Below are 19,895 nucleotides of genomic sequence, written 5' to 3'. Positions count from 1 at the left end.
CAGTAACTTTGATCCTCTGCTCTCTCCGGATGAAACGAAGTTGGAATTTGTTGGAAAATATTTCACACCAAATGGCTGAGCTATTGAAATCACTTTCTCAGGAAGGCTCTGGCAAGATTTGGGTCCCTTAAGTTAGGAAACCTGTGATTCGCCCTTCGGTTTGTGAATTAAAGACTCAGAGTAACTTGACTTGCGAGAAGCAAGTGGTGGATTTTCTCATATTTGACTAATTGGGTACTAGGGTCTATGTTACACTCCAAGAGATTTACCCACAGTGACAGGGTCGTCGGGGGAGGGGTAGCAAGGCAGCCATGAGTGGGCCCTGGCGGCACCTCCCCACACACCCCGCCATGTCCCAGATGCTTGGTTTGAAGCTCCCTGCAGGCTTCCGAGGGGAGTGTCTTCCATCCGTCTGTGACAGAGAACTTCAGGTTTTCCATCCCTTCCTCTGGCTGCATTTTGCTTATTTCCCAGGTTGTCCTCCGAGCCCAGTTCCACCTCCGAGGGCTCGCCGGCAGCCGCAGAGGCATCTGAGATGTGTGTGCTCTGGGCAGCTGTTTCTGTTCCTGTGCTGGTGGAGTTTTTGTACGGTAGATACCAGCCAGAGGGTCACAGCCCCGGGGGTACATGAGGGCAGGCTGTCTGGCTCGGCTGACATGGCCCAAGCTTTGCACTCCCAGGGCATATGCCCATCGGATTGCTGGCTTTCCCTGGGCGCCGCCGGGAGGTTGGCAGGCTTACTTCATACTCTGGAGGCTACCACAGCCTCCATCCCGGCAGAAGGCTGACTTTGCACACTGGCTCGCTACCAGGGCACAGCCTAGTGTGGTCATAGGGAAGCTTACTGGGTTTAGTGGTGGTGAGGTAATCTCCAGGCAATCAAAGCAAATCAGGGATAATTTGCAGGCTTCAGCAGGACAGTCACATTGTTAACACAATTAGTTCCATTAATCTTTCCTAATCATCTAAGGTAAACAGATGGCTTTTGAAGTCAGGGAAAACATCTCTATGAAGAAAGGAAAGGATGAAGTGATGAACTCCTTTTTTCTTCAAAGCACTTATCATTGTGAATCCTGACAAAAAAAAAACAGCCACTGCCTACTGTGTGTGCATGAGAGGATCAGGGAAAGGACTTGGGGAGTCTCTTCAGAGGGGCATGAGAAGGGCCAGATGGACAGCTGTGGCTTGGGTTTATTCATCCCATGTCCCCCGTGGGGCATTGGCTTAGACTGGTTGCAACAGGAGGTGGGAAAGGCCAGGGTTACATGAGGTACCCTGCTCCCCAGTTAAGGTCTTTAAGAAAGGCTAAGATGAGCTGTGGGACGTCAGTCCAGTTGGGGTATAGAAGTTGTCCACTTTCTCCCTCCCTTCCTCTTTCCCTCTTTTCTTCCCTTCTCCTTCTCCTCTACCTCTTCTTTATCTCTTATTATGGAAAATTTCAAACACCTACAGAAGTACACTGAGTAGAATGATGGATTCCTGTGTATCTACCACCTAGTTTCAACAGAGATCAAAGACCAGTTTTCCAGTTGATGATATTTCATTATCACCACCCTCTGCCTCTCTGGAGATTTTTCTTATTCATTGTATGTTGCTCATCTGTTTACGAATGATGGGGCTCCCGGAATTTCTGGTAGAGATTTCTTGTCTCTTCTTTTTTTTCTTCCTTAGAGGTTGAATGGGCCAACAATTTAGGTTGATATGGAGGTTTTCTGATCCTAGGAATCTGCATCCAGGGCAGGAGAAGTGGATGAGGGAGGTTGGTTCGTGGGGCCTGGGAAGACAGCAGAACCTGGGTCCATTTGGTGGGCTAGAAGGATTGATGAGTGAAATATCTTTTCATTTTTAATTTGAACTGTTGACAAGGCCACTTATCTGCAGCCAAGCCACCCACCGTGGAGCACATTTATCCACAGGAATGAACATAGGAATAATAGCTTCCATAAGAGCAGCTAACTTAGCCTCACCTTTACCTGGCTGAGGTCCTAAATCCTCTCAACCGTTTCCTGTGTCTTGCCTTAGAACACACAACGGATCCTCTATGGGAATCTTGTGCCTCTGTAGTCTTAAGAGGGCACCTTGGACGGGGGTTCAGGCACCCAGCCTCTTGCTCCATTGTTTTCTTGCAACGGGCCTGGGACTTGGGGTGCCCCACCGCAGCCCCCCTGCCACTACATCCTGACTGAATTTAGAGTTAGTGTGTTTAATGGTGGGGGGAGGGATACTCAATCTGTTAGAGCAACAGCAGCAGACAGGCTTCCCAGAAACAGGAAATGCCTTTATGCTAACTTAAAGCATTATTTCAGTTTTGCTACAGTTTTTTTTTTCTCACCACACAAACCCCACCTTGCAACAGATACAGCCAGTTAGTTCAGTGGTGCATGAAGTCAGCGTCACATCGGGCTTAACAAAAACGACTGTGTGTGTGTTGCGGGGGGCGGGTAGAGAGGTTTTCTGCCTCCTCTTTTGAAGACATAGAGAAAGCTAAAAAACCAAGGCTTTTATCATCCCCAAGTCTGGGATGAGTGTGCATGTTTGGTGGTGGTGGTTTTGGGGGGAGGAAGGTGGGAAGTCAAAGCAGACTCCACCCAGGGCGGTCGAGGTTGGACCTCTGTATCGAGGTCTTTCTGACATCTGGGCAGGTCCCTCTCGTCTTCCCAGTCTCTATGTGTCCTCCTGGCTCAAACTACAGATCCACATCCCTTATCCCCAAACCCCCAAGGCCAGATTTATTTAGAAATTCAGACGTTTTTGTATTCTTGAACAGCGCTCCCCAACCTTTTTGGCACCAGGGACCAGTTTCGTGGAAGACAATTTTTCCGCAGACCGGGGCCGGCCGGTGGTGGTTCAGGCATTGATGGGGGCGATGGAGGGCGATGGGGAGCAGCAGATGAAGCTTTGCTCGCTCCCCTGCCTCCCACCTCCTGCTGTGCGGCCCAGTTCCTAACAGGCTCCGGACAGGTAGTGGTCCGTGGCCCAGGGGTTGGGGACCCCTGTTCTAGAAGGTTATTCTGTATATTGTTGAATACATAATAACTCCAGCAGATTCTGGGGCAGTCCTTTCTGAGGAAACAAATTAATATTTCTATAACCCAATTGCATGACTATTTACACTAAGTGGAATAAATGGAGACAATAAATAGCCATGTGTCAGCTTGGGTCAGGGTTTGTGGCCAAAGGATTTTGACCCAAACTTCAAAAAAAGTCCAGGTTTTAGAGCATTTTGGATGTCAGTGTTGTGGGTCAGGGGTTTCGGATCTCTACTGTCTCTCTGCTAGTGACTTCCGAATTCAGATCTTAAGCTTGGACCTTTCCCCTGCCCTTGGCTGTCTCAGAGTTGTCTCCAACCGTACCTGTTCAAACCCTGCTCTGGGTACCCCACTCCCGCCCTACCCCCCTCCCAGTCCTCTCCTACTCGGCCAAGGACAGCTTCATGTTTTGCTCAAGCTCCAAATCTCCACGCTAGCCTCGAGCCCTCTCTTTATCTTATACACTGCGTCCAATCCACTGGCAATCCTTTCGGCTCCACATTCAAAATATATTCCGAAACTGACCACTTCCCATCACCTCCATTATCCCATTCCTTCCTAGCCACCATTATCTCCCCTGGATAATTATGATAGCCTCCAACTCTCATCTGGATTATCACGATAGCCTCGTAAGTGGCCTTCCTGCTTCCTCACTTGTCCCTAAAATGTATTCTCCACACAGTAGCCCGACTGATCCTGTCAAAGTGTAAGTCACAGCACGTCACTCCTATGCTCAAACTCACCTCTGGCTTCCCATCTCGCTCAGCGCCAAAGCCCAGTCCTTACCATGTTCTACCTCTGTGACCTTGTCACCAGTGACCTCCCTCACTCTGCTCCTGTCACTCCATCTCCTACCCTGGCAAAGGTCAAGTCCTCTCCCACCTCCCAGCCTTTGCACTTGACCTTCCCTCTGCTCCTGGTATCCTCCCAGAAATCCACAGGCCTGACTCCTTTTTTTTTTTTTGTGATACGTGGGCCTCTCACCATTGTGGCCTCTCCCTTTGCGGGGCACAGGCTCCGGACGCACAGGCCCAGCAGCCATGGCTCACGGGCTTATCTGCTCCGTGGCATGTGGGATCCTCCCAGACCGGGGCACGAACCCACGTCCCCTGCATCGGCAGGCAGACTCACAACCACTGCGCCACCAGGGAAGCCCAGGCCTGACTCCTTGAGTATCAAGAAGGCTTTCCTTGATGATCTTAGATAAATGAACCCTCAGTCACCAAACCCAAACTTTGAAATTTGCCTTTTGACAAACAAGACATGAAATACTCTAAAGGGAAACCAACAAAAGGTTCAACATGTTGGAAAAGATCTATTAACTAAAACTGGTTCCAGTTACATCTACTCTGGGCAATGAACAGAGCATTGACTATTCTAAGGATAGACTTGAAAAATTTAAACTTTATTTTCCTCTGATGCCTCTGAAAGGCCAAGGACTTTTTTCGGTGCTTTCTTCTATTTATTTCAAGCCCTGACTTCGTTAATTAATGATTATAGATAGCCCTAAACTATCCTCACAAAGTAGATGGAATTCATAGAATCCCTCCCATATGGTCTATATATAACATGACATACTTGTGATATGTCTTTTCTGTGCTTGTCCAAAATATATGGAAATCTGATGTCCACAGGAGAAAGCCACAAATTTAGAACTATTCTGACATTCAGAGCTTGGACAATTTTCTGATCCCCTTTGCTATGTGCTTCAGGAAATATCTTCCCTTCCAGTTCAGCTATTGGTGGGGTTTCAGCACATGTAAATCTGATTTGTGAGTCCAGATGCATTAGCCTGTTCATTTTACAATGCCTGCAACTTCATAAAGGTGTAGAAACCAAGCAGAGAATTATAAGGAGAGTTGCCCATTTTCAGAGAATAGGTGGTCCCTGCTTTCATATATTATTTGTACCTGAAAACCTATATATTCATTTATCTATAGGAAAAACCCAGTTGAACATTCACACATGCTCATTAGGTTACATGTTAAGGTAGGCTTTATCCCAGAAAGCTGGAAATTATGTCAGACTTTTTATTTATATCTTTACTATTTTGATACAAAATCTAAAAGTTTTAAAAATTTAATGTTTTCCTTCAAAATTCAACAGTCAACTGATGAACATCTAATTGAGGGTAAGATTTTGCTGATGTTGACCTGCCTAATAAATTCCATTTTCCTCTATACTACATGTTTGAGAACTATGCTTGGTTTTCTTAGAACCAGTATTTTAAATTTTTTATAAATTAAAAAAATTATACGTTTTATAGGACACTGAGGACAAATGGGAGAATATATTCCAAAGAACTCCTGTAAAACAAAGATGGTGACACTGCAAGGCTAGGTGATAGCACAGTATAGTTATGTCATAGCAGAAATGTTTGCTCATTACCTGATTGACAAAGTCTATGTTGTTATGGAAGTTTATCACATACAAGGTAGTTTAAAGGTTAACCGTGTATAAGGTATAAAAATGTGGGCCACACCACCCCACAAAAATTGAGGAAGAGCATCGTACAGAGAAGGAGATTTGATCAAAGCAAAGGATTTTTAAATGAGTGTGTTCTATCTGGTTGAGCTATTGAAGCTTCTCTTAAGATGTTCTAACTGTATTCAATTGAGGAATATGCCTGGCTACTAACCTCTCATAACTGGTGATTAGTATTGAGTAGTGCTGTGAACCATTTGACCAGAAAGTTACACTTTTAAAGAAGTAAGTAAATTTAACATAACTCGTCCCATTTTTAACTTGCACCTTAAAGAATTCTGCTGTGAAAATCAGGACAACTGAGTCAGCTATGGTTAATTTACTGAGATGCCTGAGTGGGTTGCTTGACCTCACTGTGCTTCAGTTTCCTTACCTGTAAATGAGGGGACTGAGACACATAATGTACTTCAAACAACAAGTTTATTGTCTGATTTTTTTAATCACAAAAGTTATAATAGAAAGTAGAAGATTTAAAAGATAGTTTAGAAAAACTATGGATATGCACAAAGAAAAAAATCACATTATTTTACTCTCCTGTAGATAACTGTTTTTTTCCTTTGTATATGTACCTACTTACACACATTTTATTTTTTAAAAATTGGATCATAGTATATATATTCCTTTATAATCTCATTTTCCTCCACTTTTAATACCATATTTTGAATATCTTTCCATGTCATTAAATATAATTCTGCAAGATTTTTTTTGTGATGGCATGGTATCTAATGATTTGAATATGCTACAATTTATTTAAATAGTTTGCTATTATTGGACAATTAGTTTCTAATTTTACATGCTTCAAAATGTTGTAATAATGATCTCTGTATTTAAATCTTTTTGCACATGTGTGACTTGGGATAAATTCCCAGAAATGGAATTGCTAGGTCAAAGGATTTTTGTTATATAATGCCAAACCACCCTACAAATTTTGTGCCAATTTATACTTCATTAGCAGTGTGTAAGGGGGCCTATTTCTCCTCCACTCTCACCAGCCCTGGATAATATCATTTAAGATGATGCGTTTTGGGAATTTTCATTCAAGGTGGTCTAGGAGCAAATATGTTTATTGCTTTGCCTACTCAAGATCCCATTTAGATAACAGAAATGGAAAAAGGTGGGGGAGGGATACAATTTTATAACTAGTAAGTGAGAAGAAGGATGCCATCATTAAGCTAGTTCAGTGAATTTCTGGAAAAAGAAAGGAGAGGGCAGGGTGGAAACTACAGAGCAGGATAGAAGTACAAAGGAGCCACAGCCCAAAACACGTGCGGGGGGTTACCGGAGTCTAGCCTAGAGCCAGCTGTTCTGCAGGACCCTTAAGGAGCTCTGGGCATGGAAACTGTAGTCACCCCAGAGGCAGGAGTGAGATGTGCAGCTGAAAGCAAGTGACTATTTGAAAGTCTGTATGTGGCATGTGTAGTGAGTATACTCACTACTCTCACTGCTGAAGGACCTGGAGCCAGATCCTGACCCCCAGGATCAGAAATTGGAAAGTTCTTTTAAAAAGCAATGGAATAATGGTTTGGGGAGAGCTATCATAGATGGTGGGGACCCCTGCTATCATGGCCAGCTCCCACTCTGTAACCCTGTGTTCACAGAAATAGGTTGTGTCCATAAAACAAAAAAAGAAAATGATGCTATGAGGAGAAAGAAGTTGCAGAAAATAGGAAGGTGCTTCTGGAATCTTAACATACTATTGTCAGAAATAAAAGTTCAGTGGAAGGGTTGTAAGATATAGTCAAAGAAATCTAGAATATGGACTAAAAGGAGAAAAGAGATGGAAATATATATAACAAATAGTAAGAGACATAGGGATTAATTCTACTGGTCCAATAGCCAAATAATGGGAGTTTCATACAGAAAATGAAGAGGCCAATAGCAAAGGACAAATTAGAATAGTATCTCCCACAAATTCAGTGAATCAAAGGAACAAGTACAACTAATCAAAAAAAGATACCCTGAGACATATCATGTTGGAATTTCAGAATACTGAGGATAAAAAAGATGCTAAAACTTCTAGAGAGTGAAAACAAAACAAAGTCACATACTAAACAACAGTAACCAGGCTGACATCAGAGTCCATAGGCAATATTGATGTTAGAAGAAAGTTCTGATAGGTAATGATTTTTTTTTTAACCTAGAATTCTATATCCAGCCAAACTATCAATCACGTGTGAGGACAAGCATGCAAGGTCTTAGAAAGCTAGCTTTCTATTCACTCTGAATCAATATTTCAATCAGAATGTACTTTATTGGCAAAAACAAGGGAATAACCCAGAACAGGGAAGATGATGGATTCCAGAAACAGTGACTGTTTCCAGCAGAGCAGTGAAAATAAGTCGCAGTACTACAGCTGTGCAGGAGACCAGAGAGTAGTCAGCCCAGATTAGGGAAAAGTGGACAGTGAGGGTCTCCAGAAGGACAGACCCTGAGAGAAGGGGACCCAGGGGAAACTTGAGGATCTGAGAAAGGCAATTGGTAGAGTGAAAAAAAGGAAAAAAAAAAAAAAGAATCCATTCGAATTTGATGCTAGGTATATTTTCCATTGAGTGGTAGATGAGTTGTCACATTGGATCTGTGGAAAAGAAAGTATATGTGATATCATTTACAAAGTTATAATATTAAATAAACACTATTAATTCATCTTCAGATTTTGGAACCAGCATATACACAAAGCATGGAACTCAACTACAATTAGAAAAAAATGTCAGTTTTGTCAATGTTGATAGTCTAACAGTAAAAATGCAGAGGATGGGGAGGGCGGGAAGCACTCATGTCCTCCAGTTAGAATGTGTAGGGTCAACGGATATTGTCTATAGTTGATGGAACAAGAAATTGACATTTAGATTGCTTTTTTTTTTTTTTTTTGCAGTTGTCAAGAAGAATAGAGAAGGAACTGAGAATTGCAATGTGTAATTATTTTGTGAAGGGAGGAAAGTGGAGTGAGGTGGTGAGTGAACTAAATCCTCATCTCTCATAGCAGCAGGGCAAGAGTGAATGTCTAAAATAAGAAATCAGGAAATTGAGGTATAAACATTTTATTTAGGGACATGGCAGTGATGACCAGAAAGACCCAAATAGAAGTTATTAAAATTGGCTCCCTCTGGGGAGTATAGGGCAAGAGACTGCTGCCTCTCATTGTAAGTTTTGATTTTTTAAAACTGAACACATCATGATACTTAATTTTATTTATTTATTTATTTATTTATTATTTTTTTTTTTATTATTTTTTATTTTTTTTTGCGGTATGCGGGCCTCTCACTGTTGTGGCCTCTCCCGTTGCGGGGCACAGGCTCCGGACGCACAGGCCTAGCGGTCATGGCTCACGGGCTTAGTTGCTCCGCGGCATGTGGGATCTTCCCGGACCAGGGCACGAACCCGTGTCTCCTGCATCGGCAGGCGGATTCTCAACCACTGCGCCACCAGGGAAGCCCCCTTAATTTTATTTATATATTAATAAACAAATAACACAAGTATACATAGCCCCAAAGAAACTTTGGCTAAATTGTTAGGCAAAAGAAGAAAATTCTTACCCTTGTTTAAATTTGTATTTCTTTGCTTATTTGAACCAAGTGATTTCAAAGTTGCTTATGACTGTTAGCTTTCATGCTTCTGTGATTTTTATAAAACTCTTCCTCATTGGACGTGTTTCCAACTATACGGTGCAAAGCAGTGGCAAATAGGACTCGCTATACAGAAAATCCCAATACAGTAATATTTCCAAGAGGCCATTTACTCCCTGAAGCTGGGCGTCCTACCCTGTGTTTGTGTCTCATAGTCTGAGCCTCCCAGCTGTTTTGCTGTGGGATTGGTGTTCCTTCAACTATGAGCTCCAGGAGGACAATGAAAAAGCTTTACTTTCATTGTTCTTGTGTCCAAGAAGTGACTCCACCATCACGCACACAGCATGGGCTCCTTGAACAGCTCACGACGTGTTCTTTCCTCAGGATCTCCTTGAGTCCAAGCCCTTGGCTGGGTCCAAGGGAACCGGAGCATCGGGTTGGGAATCAGAGAGCCCTGCCTTAATTCAGGCTGCTCTTCTTCAAGCTGTGAGAATGTGGGCAAGCCACTCAAATCCATGAGCCTCAGTTCTCTCATTCCTGAAATGGTTCAGATAAGGATATGGCCTCCCTCACTCAGATAACACATGTAAAGTGCTCAATAAAGGGTGTTTATTAGAGTTGTGATTATTATTATGAATAAAGGAGTCTCCATGAGGAGCTCAAAGTGCTGAATGCCAATTATAACGTCTTAGGTTTTGAAGGGAGTCAGGAACTGAATGTCTTTGTGAGCAGCTGTTGGTGAAAGGTCCTGCTAGGTTGTGATATAACAGAGACAGAAAAGTTCCTGGTCTGGAGATAATTTTTCTGGTTGCACAATCTTGAGCTCCCGACTGAGCTCGGCTCTGTTCCACGTGGATCCATTCAGTTCCATTTGGAGTCTCTACTGAATCCCTGCCACGTGCCCAGCTGTGGATCAAGAACTGTGGAAACCTCTCCACCCCCACCAAGGGACACGTGGCTCTTCCCGAGAGGGGCTCACAGTCTAGGCGGGAAATAACACTAATGACTTGACAGCTGACATTTAGAGGATGCTAGCCGTGTGCTAGGCATGGCTCCAAGTGCTTCACCCTCTCATTTGATCCTCCCAACATTCTGAAGCAGGTGCCACTGACATTCTCAATGTGTAGATGAGGAAATCGAAGCAAGGGCCACACAGCTTGTGACAGGCAGAGCTGGGGTTTGGACCCAGGTACATTAGCTTCAGAGCCTTGACTCTCAATCGCCGCAGCTGGCTTAGTGTAAAAAATAGAAAACGTGGACTAAAACACATGGATAAAGGGGCACCCAGTGAGAGAGGACACTGCGAAGCAAAATGCAAAGTGCGCATGGGTAGTGGGTATTTTTCACTTCAGAACATTGAGGGTAAGTGGCTACATTTCCTGCTGTTTGCACTCAGCATCTCCTCGTGGGAGTCAGTGGGAGTACAGCCACGTACTGCCATTTCCCTGAAAGAAGAGAGGAAAACGAAAACGACACCATGACCAGGCAATGCTTCGTAAGCCCTTGCACACTGTAGACATTAGGTTTGGCACTTTGGGATGTTTTCTCAGCTCAGAAAAGCATCTGCGTACACAGACTTATTTGTTTTTAGCCACCTCTGTCATCAGAGGGAGCCAGCTCTCTGGGTCTGTTCTGAGCCTGTTGAAAAGAGGAAGCAGGTACTAGCTTGAGTTTACTCCATTTGTGGCCTGTGGGGAGCTGGGATCTGTAAGGTAGGCATCTGGTCCAGCCAACGGGACTTTCACATGGAGATGATGGCTGCTGCTCCGTTGGTGTCTGGGACCTGGGTAACCGGGGAATGGACCAGCAACATGTCAGCCAATTTTGAGGGGCGTTTCTTTAAGAAGTGTCTGGGAACCGAAGCAAGCTGCTTTCTGGGGGACTGGGTTAGAAATAGGTAGTGAAAAAAGGTGTTGACAAATATTGTGACAAGTTCACTCAAGGACATGATTTTAAAAATCAAATGGTTCAAAAGAACATAGAGTGAAGAATAATACCCTTTTCCTGATTTCTCGTCCCTCGATCCTCTGGTTTCCACCTCTTGAGGCAACCCCTGTTTCCTGTTTTTGTTTTTATTTTTGCGGTACGCAGGCCTCTCACTGTTGCGGCCTCTCCCGATGTGGAGCACAGGCCCCGGACGCGCAGGCTCAGCGGCCATGGCTCACGGGCCCAGCCGCTCCGCGGCATGTGGGATCCTCCCAGACTCGGGCACGAACCCACGTCCCCTACATTGGCAGGCGGACTCTCAACCACTGCACCACCAGGGAAGCCCCCTGTTTCCAGTTGATTAAGACTCCTTCTAGAGATAATCTATGCCAAACAAGTGTGACAGTGTGTGTGTGTGTGTGTGTGTGTGTCTGTGTCTGTGTGTCTGTGTGTGTTTACCCACATGTACACCCATTTTATTCACATGATAGCTTAGCATAATAAACACATTACACCATACTTTTTTCCCACTTAATATATCCCAGAGATAGTTTCATATAAGTCAGTACATTTAGATCTTTTAATTCTTTTTTTAGGGCTTGCATAGTGATCTACCAAACGGTGTCCCATAATTTATTTAAGCTGTCTCCTATTCATGGATATTTAGGTCCTTGAGGTTGTTAAAAGCCATTCTAGAGCATTTGGCCTAATTTTTTGTTTTGTTTTGTATATGAGGAAATTGAGATCCACACACATAAAGACTGGTTTAAATAATTCAGCAGGGAACCTACATTTTGGATGTGTTTTTCTTGCTATTACCATATTTTGATCACAGAAGACAAGAGAAGGTGGGTTTGAGCGTGTTTTGCACACGTGGGTGGGTGTGTGAATGTGTGCCTACACAGGTAGGTGTACATTATGTTGGGTGACAGATGTGTTCTTGAAAAGCTCTGAATGAACCCTTTTATTTTTAAAAATGGAACATGAAATCTTAAATGCCCTGAGGGTGGGAAGATGATTTGTTATTTAAAGGAAAGTTGTAGAGCAATCCTTATGTGAAATGATGACTTCTTTTTTTCCCTCTTTCAAAAGCGACTTTATTGAGGTATAATTTACATGCAAAAAAAAAGAATGCATCCATTTTAAGTGTGTGGCTTGATTCAGTTTAACAAACATATACATTCATGTCACCACCACCCAATCAACATATAGAAGACTTTCATCTTCCCCAAAAGTCCTTCTGTGCCTGTTTTCTTCTTTACTGAGTATATACTTTACTATTGTAAAATACAATACTCAAAATCATTCAATCATCCCCTGTGCCTCTTTGAATCCAGTTCCCATGTTCACCTCCAGGAGATCACCGATACACTTTTTGTCACGATAGATTAGTTTTGCCTGTGCTGAAACATTATGTAAGTGGAATCGTAATCTTTTGCGTTTGGCTTCTTTCCCATAGCGTTCGTTGTGTTGCATGTACCAGGAGTTCACTCTTTATTGCTGAGTAAAAGCCTGTCATATGGATACAGCATGGTTTGCTTATTCATTTATCTGTTCTTGGACATTTGGGTTGTTTTCAGTATTTGGCTGTTATGAATGAAGCTGCTGGGAACACTTCTGTACAAGTTGATGGCTTCCCAAGTAAATCATCTCCATAATTCAGTTGTGCAGGTCCAGTTTAAAATCGGCCCATTCATCCATTGAGCCAACATGTATAAATATGTATTCAGTCCCTTCCGTGTGCTGGACAGACAGGGTTCTGCCCTTCAGGGATGTATGCGAAAGCCCACATAAAGTCTTCGCACTACCATGGTAGGCATATGAGAAAGGAGCAATCCTCCTCTCCTCTTATGTTATGAAAGGAAGTGCTATTCGAAGCCTGTGAACCGAGTGGAACTCTTAAAATATTTAATTACATGTGCACCCTCTGCTTTTTTTTTTTTTTTTTTTTGCGGTATGCGGGCCTCTCACTGCTGTGGCCTCTCCCGCTGCGGGGCACAGGCTCCGGACGCGCAGGCCTAGCGGCCATGGCTCACGGGCTTAGTTGCTCCGCGGCATGTGGGATCTTCCCGGACCAGGGCACGAACCCGTGTCCCCTGCATCGGCAGGCGGACTCTCAACCACTGCGCCACCAGGGAAGCCCCTGCACCCTCTGCTTTTTAACCAGCCAGTGCACTCTACCAGTAGATCTAGTAGCAAACTCCTCAAATGAAGAGTCTTTAGTTTAATTGGCGGCTAGCTCCAAAGTCACCACCCAGCAGCTGCTCAAGAGCTGCCTATCATAGTGCCTGCACGTTTTGTGCTTTCCAAAAGCAGCAGCTGGGAGGACGCCTGCTGCTTGAAGATCTCCTGCTCTGTCTGGCGTGCCTCTTCCATGCCAGGCACCTCTGGGGACAGTACGTGCCTGAGGGGCCTCCAGGGGAGGGGAAAATAGCCAGCAATACAGGGGGTGCAGACCTCGGGAAGCGGGTCCTCTGCCTTGGGAAAGAAGCCCTGAGTCTTCTCCCTTCTTCTCCTTCCCACCTCCTGCTCCCTCACTCCCCACCCTCCTCCAGGAAAAAAAAAAAGAAACAGCCTATTATCTAGGGCTTAATTGGTGCAACATGGACAGTGCAGCCTCTTTTCCTCCTTCTCCTCCTTTCTGGAGTCATCCTTTTCTGACTGCCCCCCCCCCACACTCCTTTTTGCTTCTTTCTAGGACCTGGTGCCTGACACCAGAGGGAAAAGGAAGTGAAGCTCAAATTGGGTCTGTGTGACCCCTGTGGGCTGTTCTGAGGAGAGGTTTGCATAGAGGTCTCCAGTGAAAGTTGAGCTTATGGTTAGGAGGAAGCTTGACTATGAATTTCTTGCCTCCTTTGTCTCAGACTCGTTTACCCCCAAACACAGGCACACAGACACCTGTGGGTCACAGTGACACACAGTGGTGACAGTTAAGCGGGCTGCATGGCTGGGGTGCTGGTCCAGTGGTCAGGGTTCTTGCTGGACAGGTGTGGTGTGCTGGGAGGAGTATAAGACTCAGAGTCAGGAGCTGAGGGTGCAAGTTATGACTCTGCCACTTCCCTCTGGCTGTTCAGCTCCGGAGGACTTGTCCTCAGAGACTACCGCGTGAACGGTGCCTCTGCGGTTGTGCATGCTCTCACTAGCCCTGCTTATCTTCCTTAACCTCAGTTTTCCCGTACATACAATGTTGCTAATAATACTTGTTACCTTACAGGTTAATTGTGAGGAATCAGTGAAATAATGCTTGTGAAGGACTTTGTGAAGGCTCAGGCACCACCCAAAAAAGTGCCTGTGTGTCTTTTTGCTTTTCAGAGATGGCTTTTTCCTGGTTTCTGTGGTCTGGGCTCTTTCCCCATTGCTTTGTACCTAACTCGCAGGAATGGAGCTCTTGTTTATGCCCAGACCTTCCCCAAGGGCTCTGGGGCGGGGTGGGAAGGGGTGGGCAAGGTGTTCAACGCGTTGCTCTGACTTAAACCGGCCTGGCTGGGGAGCCAGTCAGTTGCACCTGAGAAGGAGAATGAACCCACGGAGGACAGCCAGAGGCTTCGAGTTATGAGAACCCTGAGACCTGGTTGTCAGAGAAGGCTTTGTGGGGCTTGAGATGGGAGCTCCCGGGCTGGGCGGGGCTTGAGGTGGGAGCTCTGTCAGAGTCACCTCTCCGGTGTGCTCCAGGCAGCAGCGCTGCGTGGGAATCCAGCTGAAAGCTCTCTGTACCCCAGTTTTTCTATCTGAAAAGTAGGGAATATGTATTGCTGGCCTCCCAGGAGATTAGATGAACTAATGCAGGTGAAATCTCAATACAGTGTCCCAGGCCTAGTAGGTGCTCAGACAATACGTGGTCTACCTCAGCTTCTCCTTCTCTCATAATCACCTCATGACCCTCTGATGACCAGGGCTATAGCCTTTTTTCCCACTGGCTTTCCTCCAGGGCTGGGTGAGAAATTCTTACCTGAGTTCTACATCTGATATTCACAGCGCTGTAAAATCATCAGATGTCCTGAAATAATATGTAATAACATCAATTTGGGGCAAGAAAATGCTTTTTGGGGGGTGGGAAGTTTCATAGAGTGGGAAGAACATCACATGGGATTAAGTAACAGACTCGAAGACTTGGCTTTTTAATAACAGTAGCAGCGACAATTACCAAGTGTTCTGTGCCAGGCACCACGCTATGCACTGTATGGATTTTCACATTTTACACTGTGACACCCCCAGTGTCACAGGACCTGTTATTAGCTCCATTTCACTGAGGAGCAATCTGAGTCTTAGAGAAGATAGTTGCTTGCTTCAGGCCAGAGAGCCAGTAAGTTCACTGTTAACCACCATATACTGAGTAACTCATAAGTGCCAAGTGCTTTGCGTGTGTGTCTCATGGAATTGTTACAATAACCTGTTTCACAGATGAAGAGACAGAGGTTGAAGTTCAGGGAGAATAAGTAACTGCCCGACCTGTAGGTGACAAAACTGGGATTCAGTCCTGGTGTGACTCCAAAGGCTGTGTTTGTCTCCCCCATGGTTCTACTGCCTTGCTTCTGGCCTCAGCTGCAGGTTGAAAGAGAATCATAGTCAAAAACAGAGACAGTATCTGGGAAAGTGCATCAAATAAAGGTATGAGGTTCAAGGAGACTTGATAAATGGGGTTGCATCTGGGAGAATTGGGAGGAACCTGAAGCCTGGGAGAAGGAGCTGAGAAGAAACCCTGGGAATGGTTGGGAGGAGGGAGGAGGCCTGCTTTTATGTAGTGCCAGCTGCCTGGTGGTGAAGCCAGCTATCAGCTTGCAGGGGTTGTGCAGGGCTGGGCAACTACATTGCTTCATTATCCGGGCCACATGATTGTGAACAGAATTGTGATTAAGTTAATTTGGCCATGAAGTTACAAGGCATTCCACCCCCTTTTGTACCTGATAACCCCTCTAGTCATCCACGTTGAAGTCCCACCACCCTGCATGGATTCTCAGAGCCCCCTCACTTAGCTGGCTGGCGCTCAGCCAGTGCTCTGCGGCCATCTGCCCAGGCTGCAAAGCTCTTTGTTGCTCTTGGCATGTTTAATAGCTTAATTTCTATTTTTCTGTTTGAAAATGCAGTTCATCGGCACTGAGGCAGCAGTGGGTGCTAAAATGGTTTCTGATTGCTATCTTGAATGTTAATATCCTAATACATTTTATCATCAATGACCTGTCCCCCCCCACGAGTTCTCACTCCCCTTTTGCAAAGAAAGGCACGCTGCCCGCCTTCCGATAGGCCTCGCGGCCCATCTCATTCCTTTGCTGTCTCCCTCCCCGCTTTTCTCAGATACCATTGTACTTTGCCAATGAAATCCACAGTCGTGGGAAATCTTTGACTTGGAGGATATGAGAAAGTGTTTCATTTTGCCGGCGGGGTTTAATAGGGATGACCTAATCTCTAAGAGGCATACATTATTTAAATTCCATGCTTTTGGACAAGGGGGCCCCTGATACTTTTGAACTGTGGCAGGGACAGGATTCTGGCTGGGCTCTGTTGTTTTTCCTGTTTGTAATACAGTGCAGGGGCCAGGTTATGCTTGTGGCATGGGACAGTATTAGTGGTGAGGGTGGTGGAGAACATTTTCTTTACCCAGAAACCTGAAATCCTGGACTCTTTGGCATCACGAGTGTGTTATTTGGTTCTCATCTGGATTCCAAGCTCAAGATCCCAGACCCAGGTGAGCTGTCCCTGTGGGGCTACCTGAGAGCTCCCTGCCCTCCCTCACTCTCTGTCCTGACAGAGTACCTGAAATATCACAGGGACCTCACCTGGGGGGCATTGAAGACACCCGTGTTGGTGGAACTAAAATTTTGAGGGAAACCGTAAGCACTCTCAACCACTAAGAGGCTGAGTCTGGAAATAAAGTGAGGCTCACGAATGGCTCAGGGAATCTGGGTTAGGAGTGGAGTGAGATGTCCGGGGGAGGGACACAGGCAGCATCAGTTCAAGGTGAGTTTTTACCTCATAGGGAATATATGGTACTCCTGGTATAGCTGCCTCTTCTTCCTTCCCCTCTTGCCACATTGGAACATCATTTTAGTACGGATCACCTGCCTGCCTTCCTCCCTAAGGAAGGGGCTTGCAGGAGTGAATAATCCCAGAATAGGCTCTGGGACACAGAACATTTTCCCACTTCCACAAAGGTTTATTTGGTGTCTCGTGACCAACAGACAGTATGCTAAACACTAGGGATGCAAATAGGATTGTCATAGTCTCTGTCTAGCCGAGGAGAGAGACATACCGGAGCCGTGGTTGAGATATGTATGTGAACTATAAGAACACAAGTGAGGGTAGTTAATTCTGACTCGGAATATCTGGAAAGGCTTCAGAGAGGAGGCAATAACTGACCTTGACCTTGGAGGAGGAGGAGGTGTTCACCAGGCTAACCCTTCCCAAGTAGTACTTGTTAAATGTGTGCCTGCTCCTTGCTGAGGACCATGGAAAAGAAAGGGAGGGGCTGGTGGCTCCTGCCCTCAAGAAACTGACAGCTTGTTGAGACCAGCCTGGAACATCTGAGCCAATTGGAGCTCTGCACAGACAGATGGGACTGTGGAGGCGGGGGTAGGTACCAGGGGTACTCAGTGATCCAGGGTTTCCAGAGTCGCTACTCTCTCAGGGAGAACGTGGTATCTGTGAGGACAGTGCAGACCTTGGAAGGATGTCGACTGCAAGTGGCCCAGCCCCTCTGGCTCTCCTCGTCATCCTGCTTCTGTATTGAGCCAGTAGCTTGCTGGATTGGGAGGTGGGGAGGGAGGGCACGAGGGTGGGTAGAGAAGGTTGGTGGTGAGAATTTAGTGACCTCGGCTCTCTCCTTACAACACTGGTAGAGTCTGGGGTTTGCAACACGCATGCGCCAGCATACCCCAAGCATGGTGGCCCTTCAGTCCCGTACAAGCACCACTCACATGCCCAGCCTTTGCTTATTCTGTTGCTTCCACCTGGAATGCTTTCCCTTTCTTGCCTTCGTGAAGTCTTCCCAGGCTGCTCTTTTACAGTGATTTCAGGTTCACCAGATCAGTTATTCTCTGTCCCTCATCATTAAGCTGGGTTCAGCATTGTTCTGTTTTTGCTTTTGTTTTTTTTTAGACTCCCCAATGAGATTGTAAACACCTTGAGAGTAGGAATAATGTCTTATGCTTTTCTTATCTCCCGTGAACAATTTGTGTAGTATAAAGAATAGGGCCTTCTGTAGACAGTCTTGACATTGAATCTCAGCATTGCCATTTACCTTGGAACTTTGAGCTCAGTTTCCTTATTTCTGAAACGGGATTTAACACAGGGTTTCTCAACCTTGACACTGTTGGCATTTGGGGCTGGATAATCCTTTGTTGTGGGGACTGTCCTGTCTGCTGTAGGATGTTTAGCACATCCTTGACCTCCACCCATTAGATGCCAGTAGCATCACTCCCTCTCCAATCATAACAATCAAAAATGTCTCCAGATATTTTCGTGTCCTCCAAAACGTTCCTTATGTCAGGTGTCCCCAGTGTAGCTCCTCATGTCAGGCTTCCCTTGTGCAGCAAAATTGCTTCCAGTTGGGAACCACTGGGATGACACTACCTGTTGGGTGTGCATCAGACCTCATTGTTATTGCATCCGGAACATAGTAGACATTCCACAGATGCTGATTCTCCTTCATCCCTAATTCACCCAGCACTCAGCGTGTTGCAAATTCATGGATTGAATGGAGCTGTGACTCTAGGTTTTAGCAGTTTGGGGTGGAAATGCCATGAACTCTCGGGTTGCCCCTACAATGCACTAACAGAGTCACTGTCATTTTCTTAATTGCAGATTGATCTGGAGCCAGAAGGAAGAGTGTATGTGATCATTGATCTCTCGGGGTCATCGGGTGAAGGTAGGAGAGTGTGAGCTCTCGTCATTGTTCTTGTCCATCGACCCTTTTGTCTTTTGGTCTCTCCCTTCCCTCCTTGGCCGAGACATATTACATTGACATTTAATTAATTGGCACCCTTTAAAGGAAAAGGTTATTTTAAAGATGCTTACGCCTGTGTACCAAAAGGGACCAGCCATCTGTTAGCTTTGGTGGAGCAGAGAGAAGATTTTCGACTTACGGAGTGAGGCCAGTAAAGCAGGCGTTCCTGCGCGTGGGTGCCCAGGCAGGCTTCGGTGGGGCGGCTGCTCTCCCCGGGGGTGCGCGTGGGGTCAGTGTGTGTGTGGTGTCCAGGAAGTAAGACCAGTTGGTCTCACAGTATTCAGAAATGAAACAGGGGCTTCCCTGGTGGCGCAGTGGTTGAGAATCCGCCTGCTGATGCAGGGGACACGGGTTCGTGCCCCGGTCTGGGAAGATCCCACATGCCGTGGAGCGGCTGGGCCCGTGAGCCATGGCCGCTGAGCCTGCTCGTCCGGAGCCTGTGCTCCACAATGGGAGAGGCCACAACAGTGAGAGGCCCACCTAGCACCAAAAAAAAAAAAAAAAAAAAGAAATGAAACAAAGGAGATGTCAAATTTCAGAATCAGAAATGTTAACTTCTATAAACAGGGATAAATGAGGAGTTTGGGATTAACATATACACACTACTATATATAATAGATAACCAACAAGGACCTACTGTATAGCACAGGGAACTATACTCAATATCTTGTAATAATCTATAAGGGAAAAAGAATTTATATGTATATATACATATATATATGTATATATACATATATTTTTTATGTATATGTGTGTGTGTGTATAACTGAATCAAAAAATACAAAATAAAAGAAGTGTTACTTCTCTTTACCAGTTCTTTACCCAGGCAAAAGCTCTGCTCTTAAAGAGAAATAATGGGGTGAGGATATCTGCTCCCCACTAGCTGATTAAGTAGGGTATAAATGTTCTCTGATCATTGGATTTCCCTTCTTTCTTCTTCTTACACCCTCTTCT

At 45.3% G+C, this 19,895-nt stretch overlaps 1 protein-coding gene across 5 annotated transcripts in view; it reads left to right on the top strand.

Moving 5' to 3' along the window:
• PRKCE (protein kinase C epsilon) overlaps positions 1–19,895 on the top strand; it is a 513,985-nt gene that overhangs the window by 172,369 nt on the left and 321,721 nt on the right. For all 5 annotated transcript variants that reach the window (XM_059079910.2, XM_059079912.2, XM_059079911.2 and 2 more), the window contains one exon: positions 18,800–18,863. In XM_059079910.2, coding sequence (XP_058935893.1) covers positions 18,800–18,863 — 64 coding nt within the window. The remainder of the gene's footprint in view (positions 1–18,799; positions 18,864–19,895) is intronic.

The sequence above is a fragment of the Kogia breviceps genome, chromosome 11 (genome assembly GCF_026419965.1).
Source record: "Kogia breviceps isolate mKogBre1 chromosome 11, mKogBre1 haplotype 1, whole genome shotgun sequence".
Taxonomy (NCBI): Eukaryota; Metazoa; Chordata; class Mammalia; order Artiodactyla; family Physeteridae; genus Kogia; species Kogia breviceps.
This window is presented reverse-complemented; position numbering and strand designations above follow the sequence as displayed.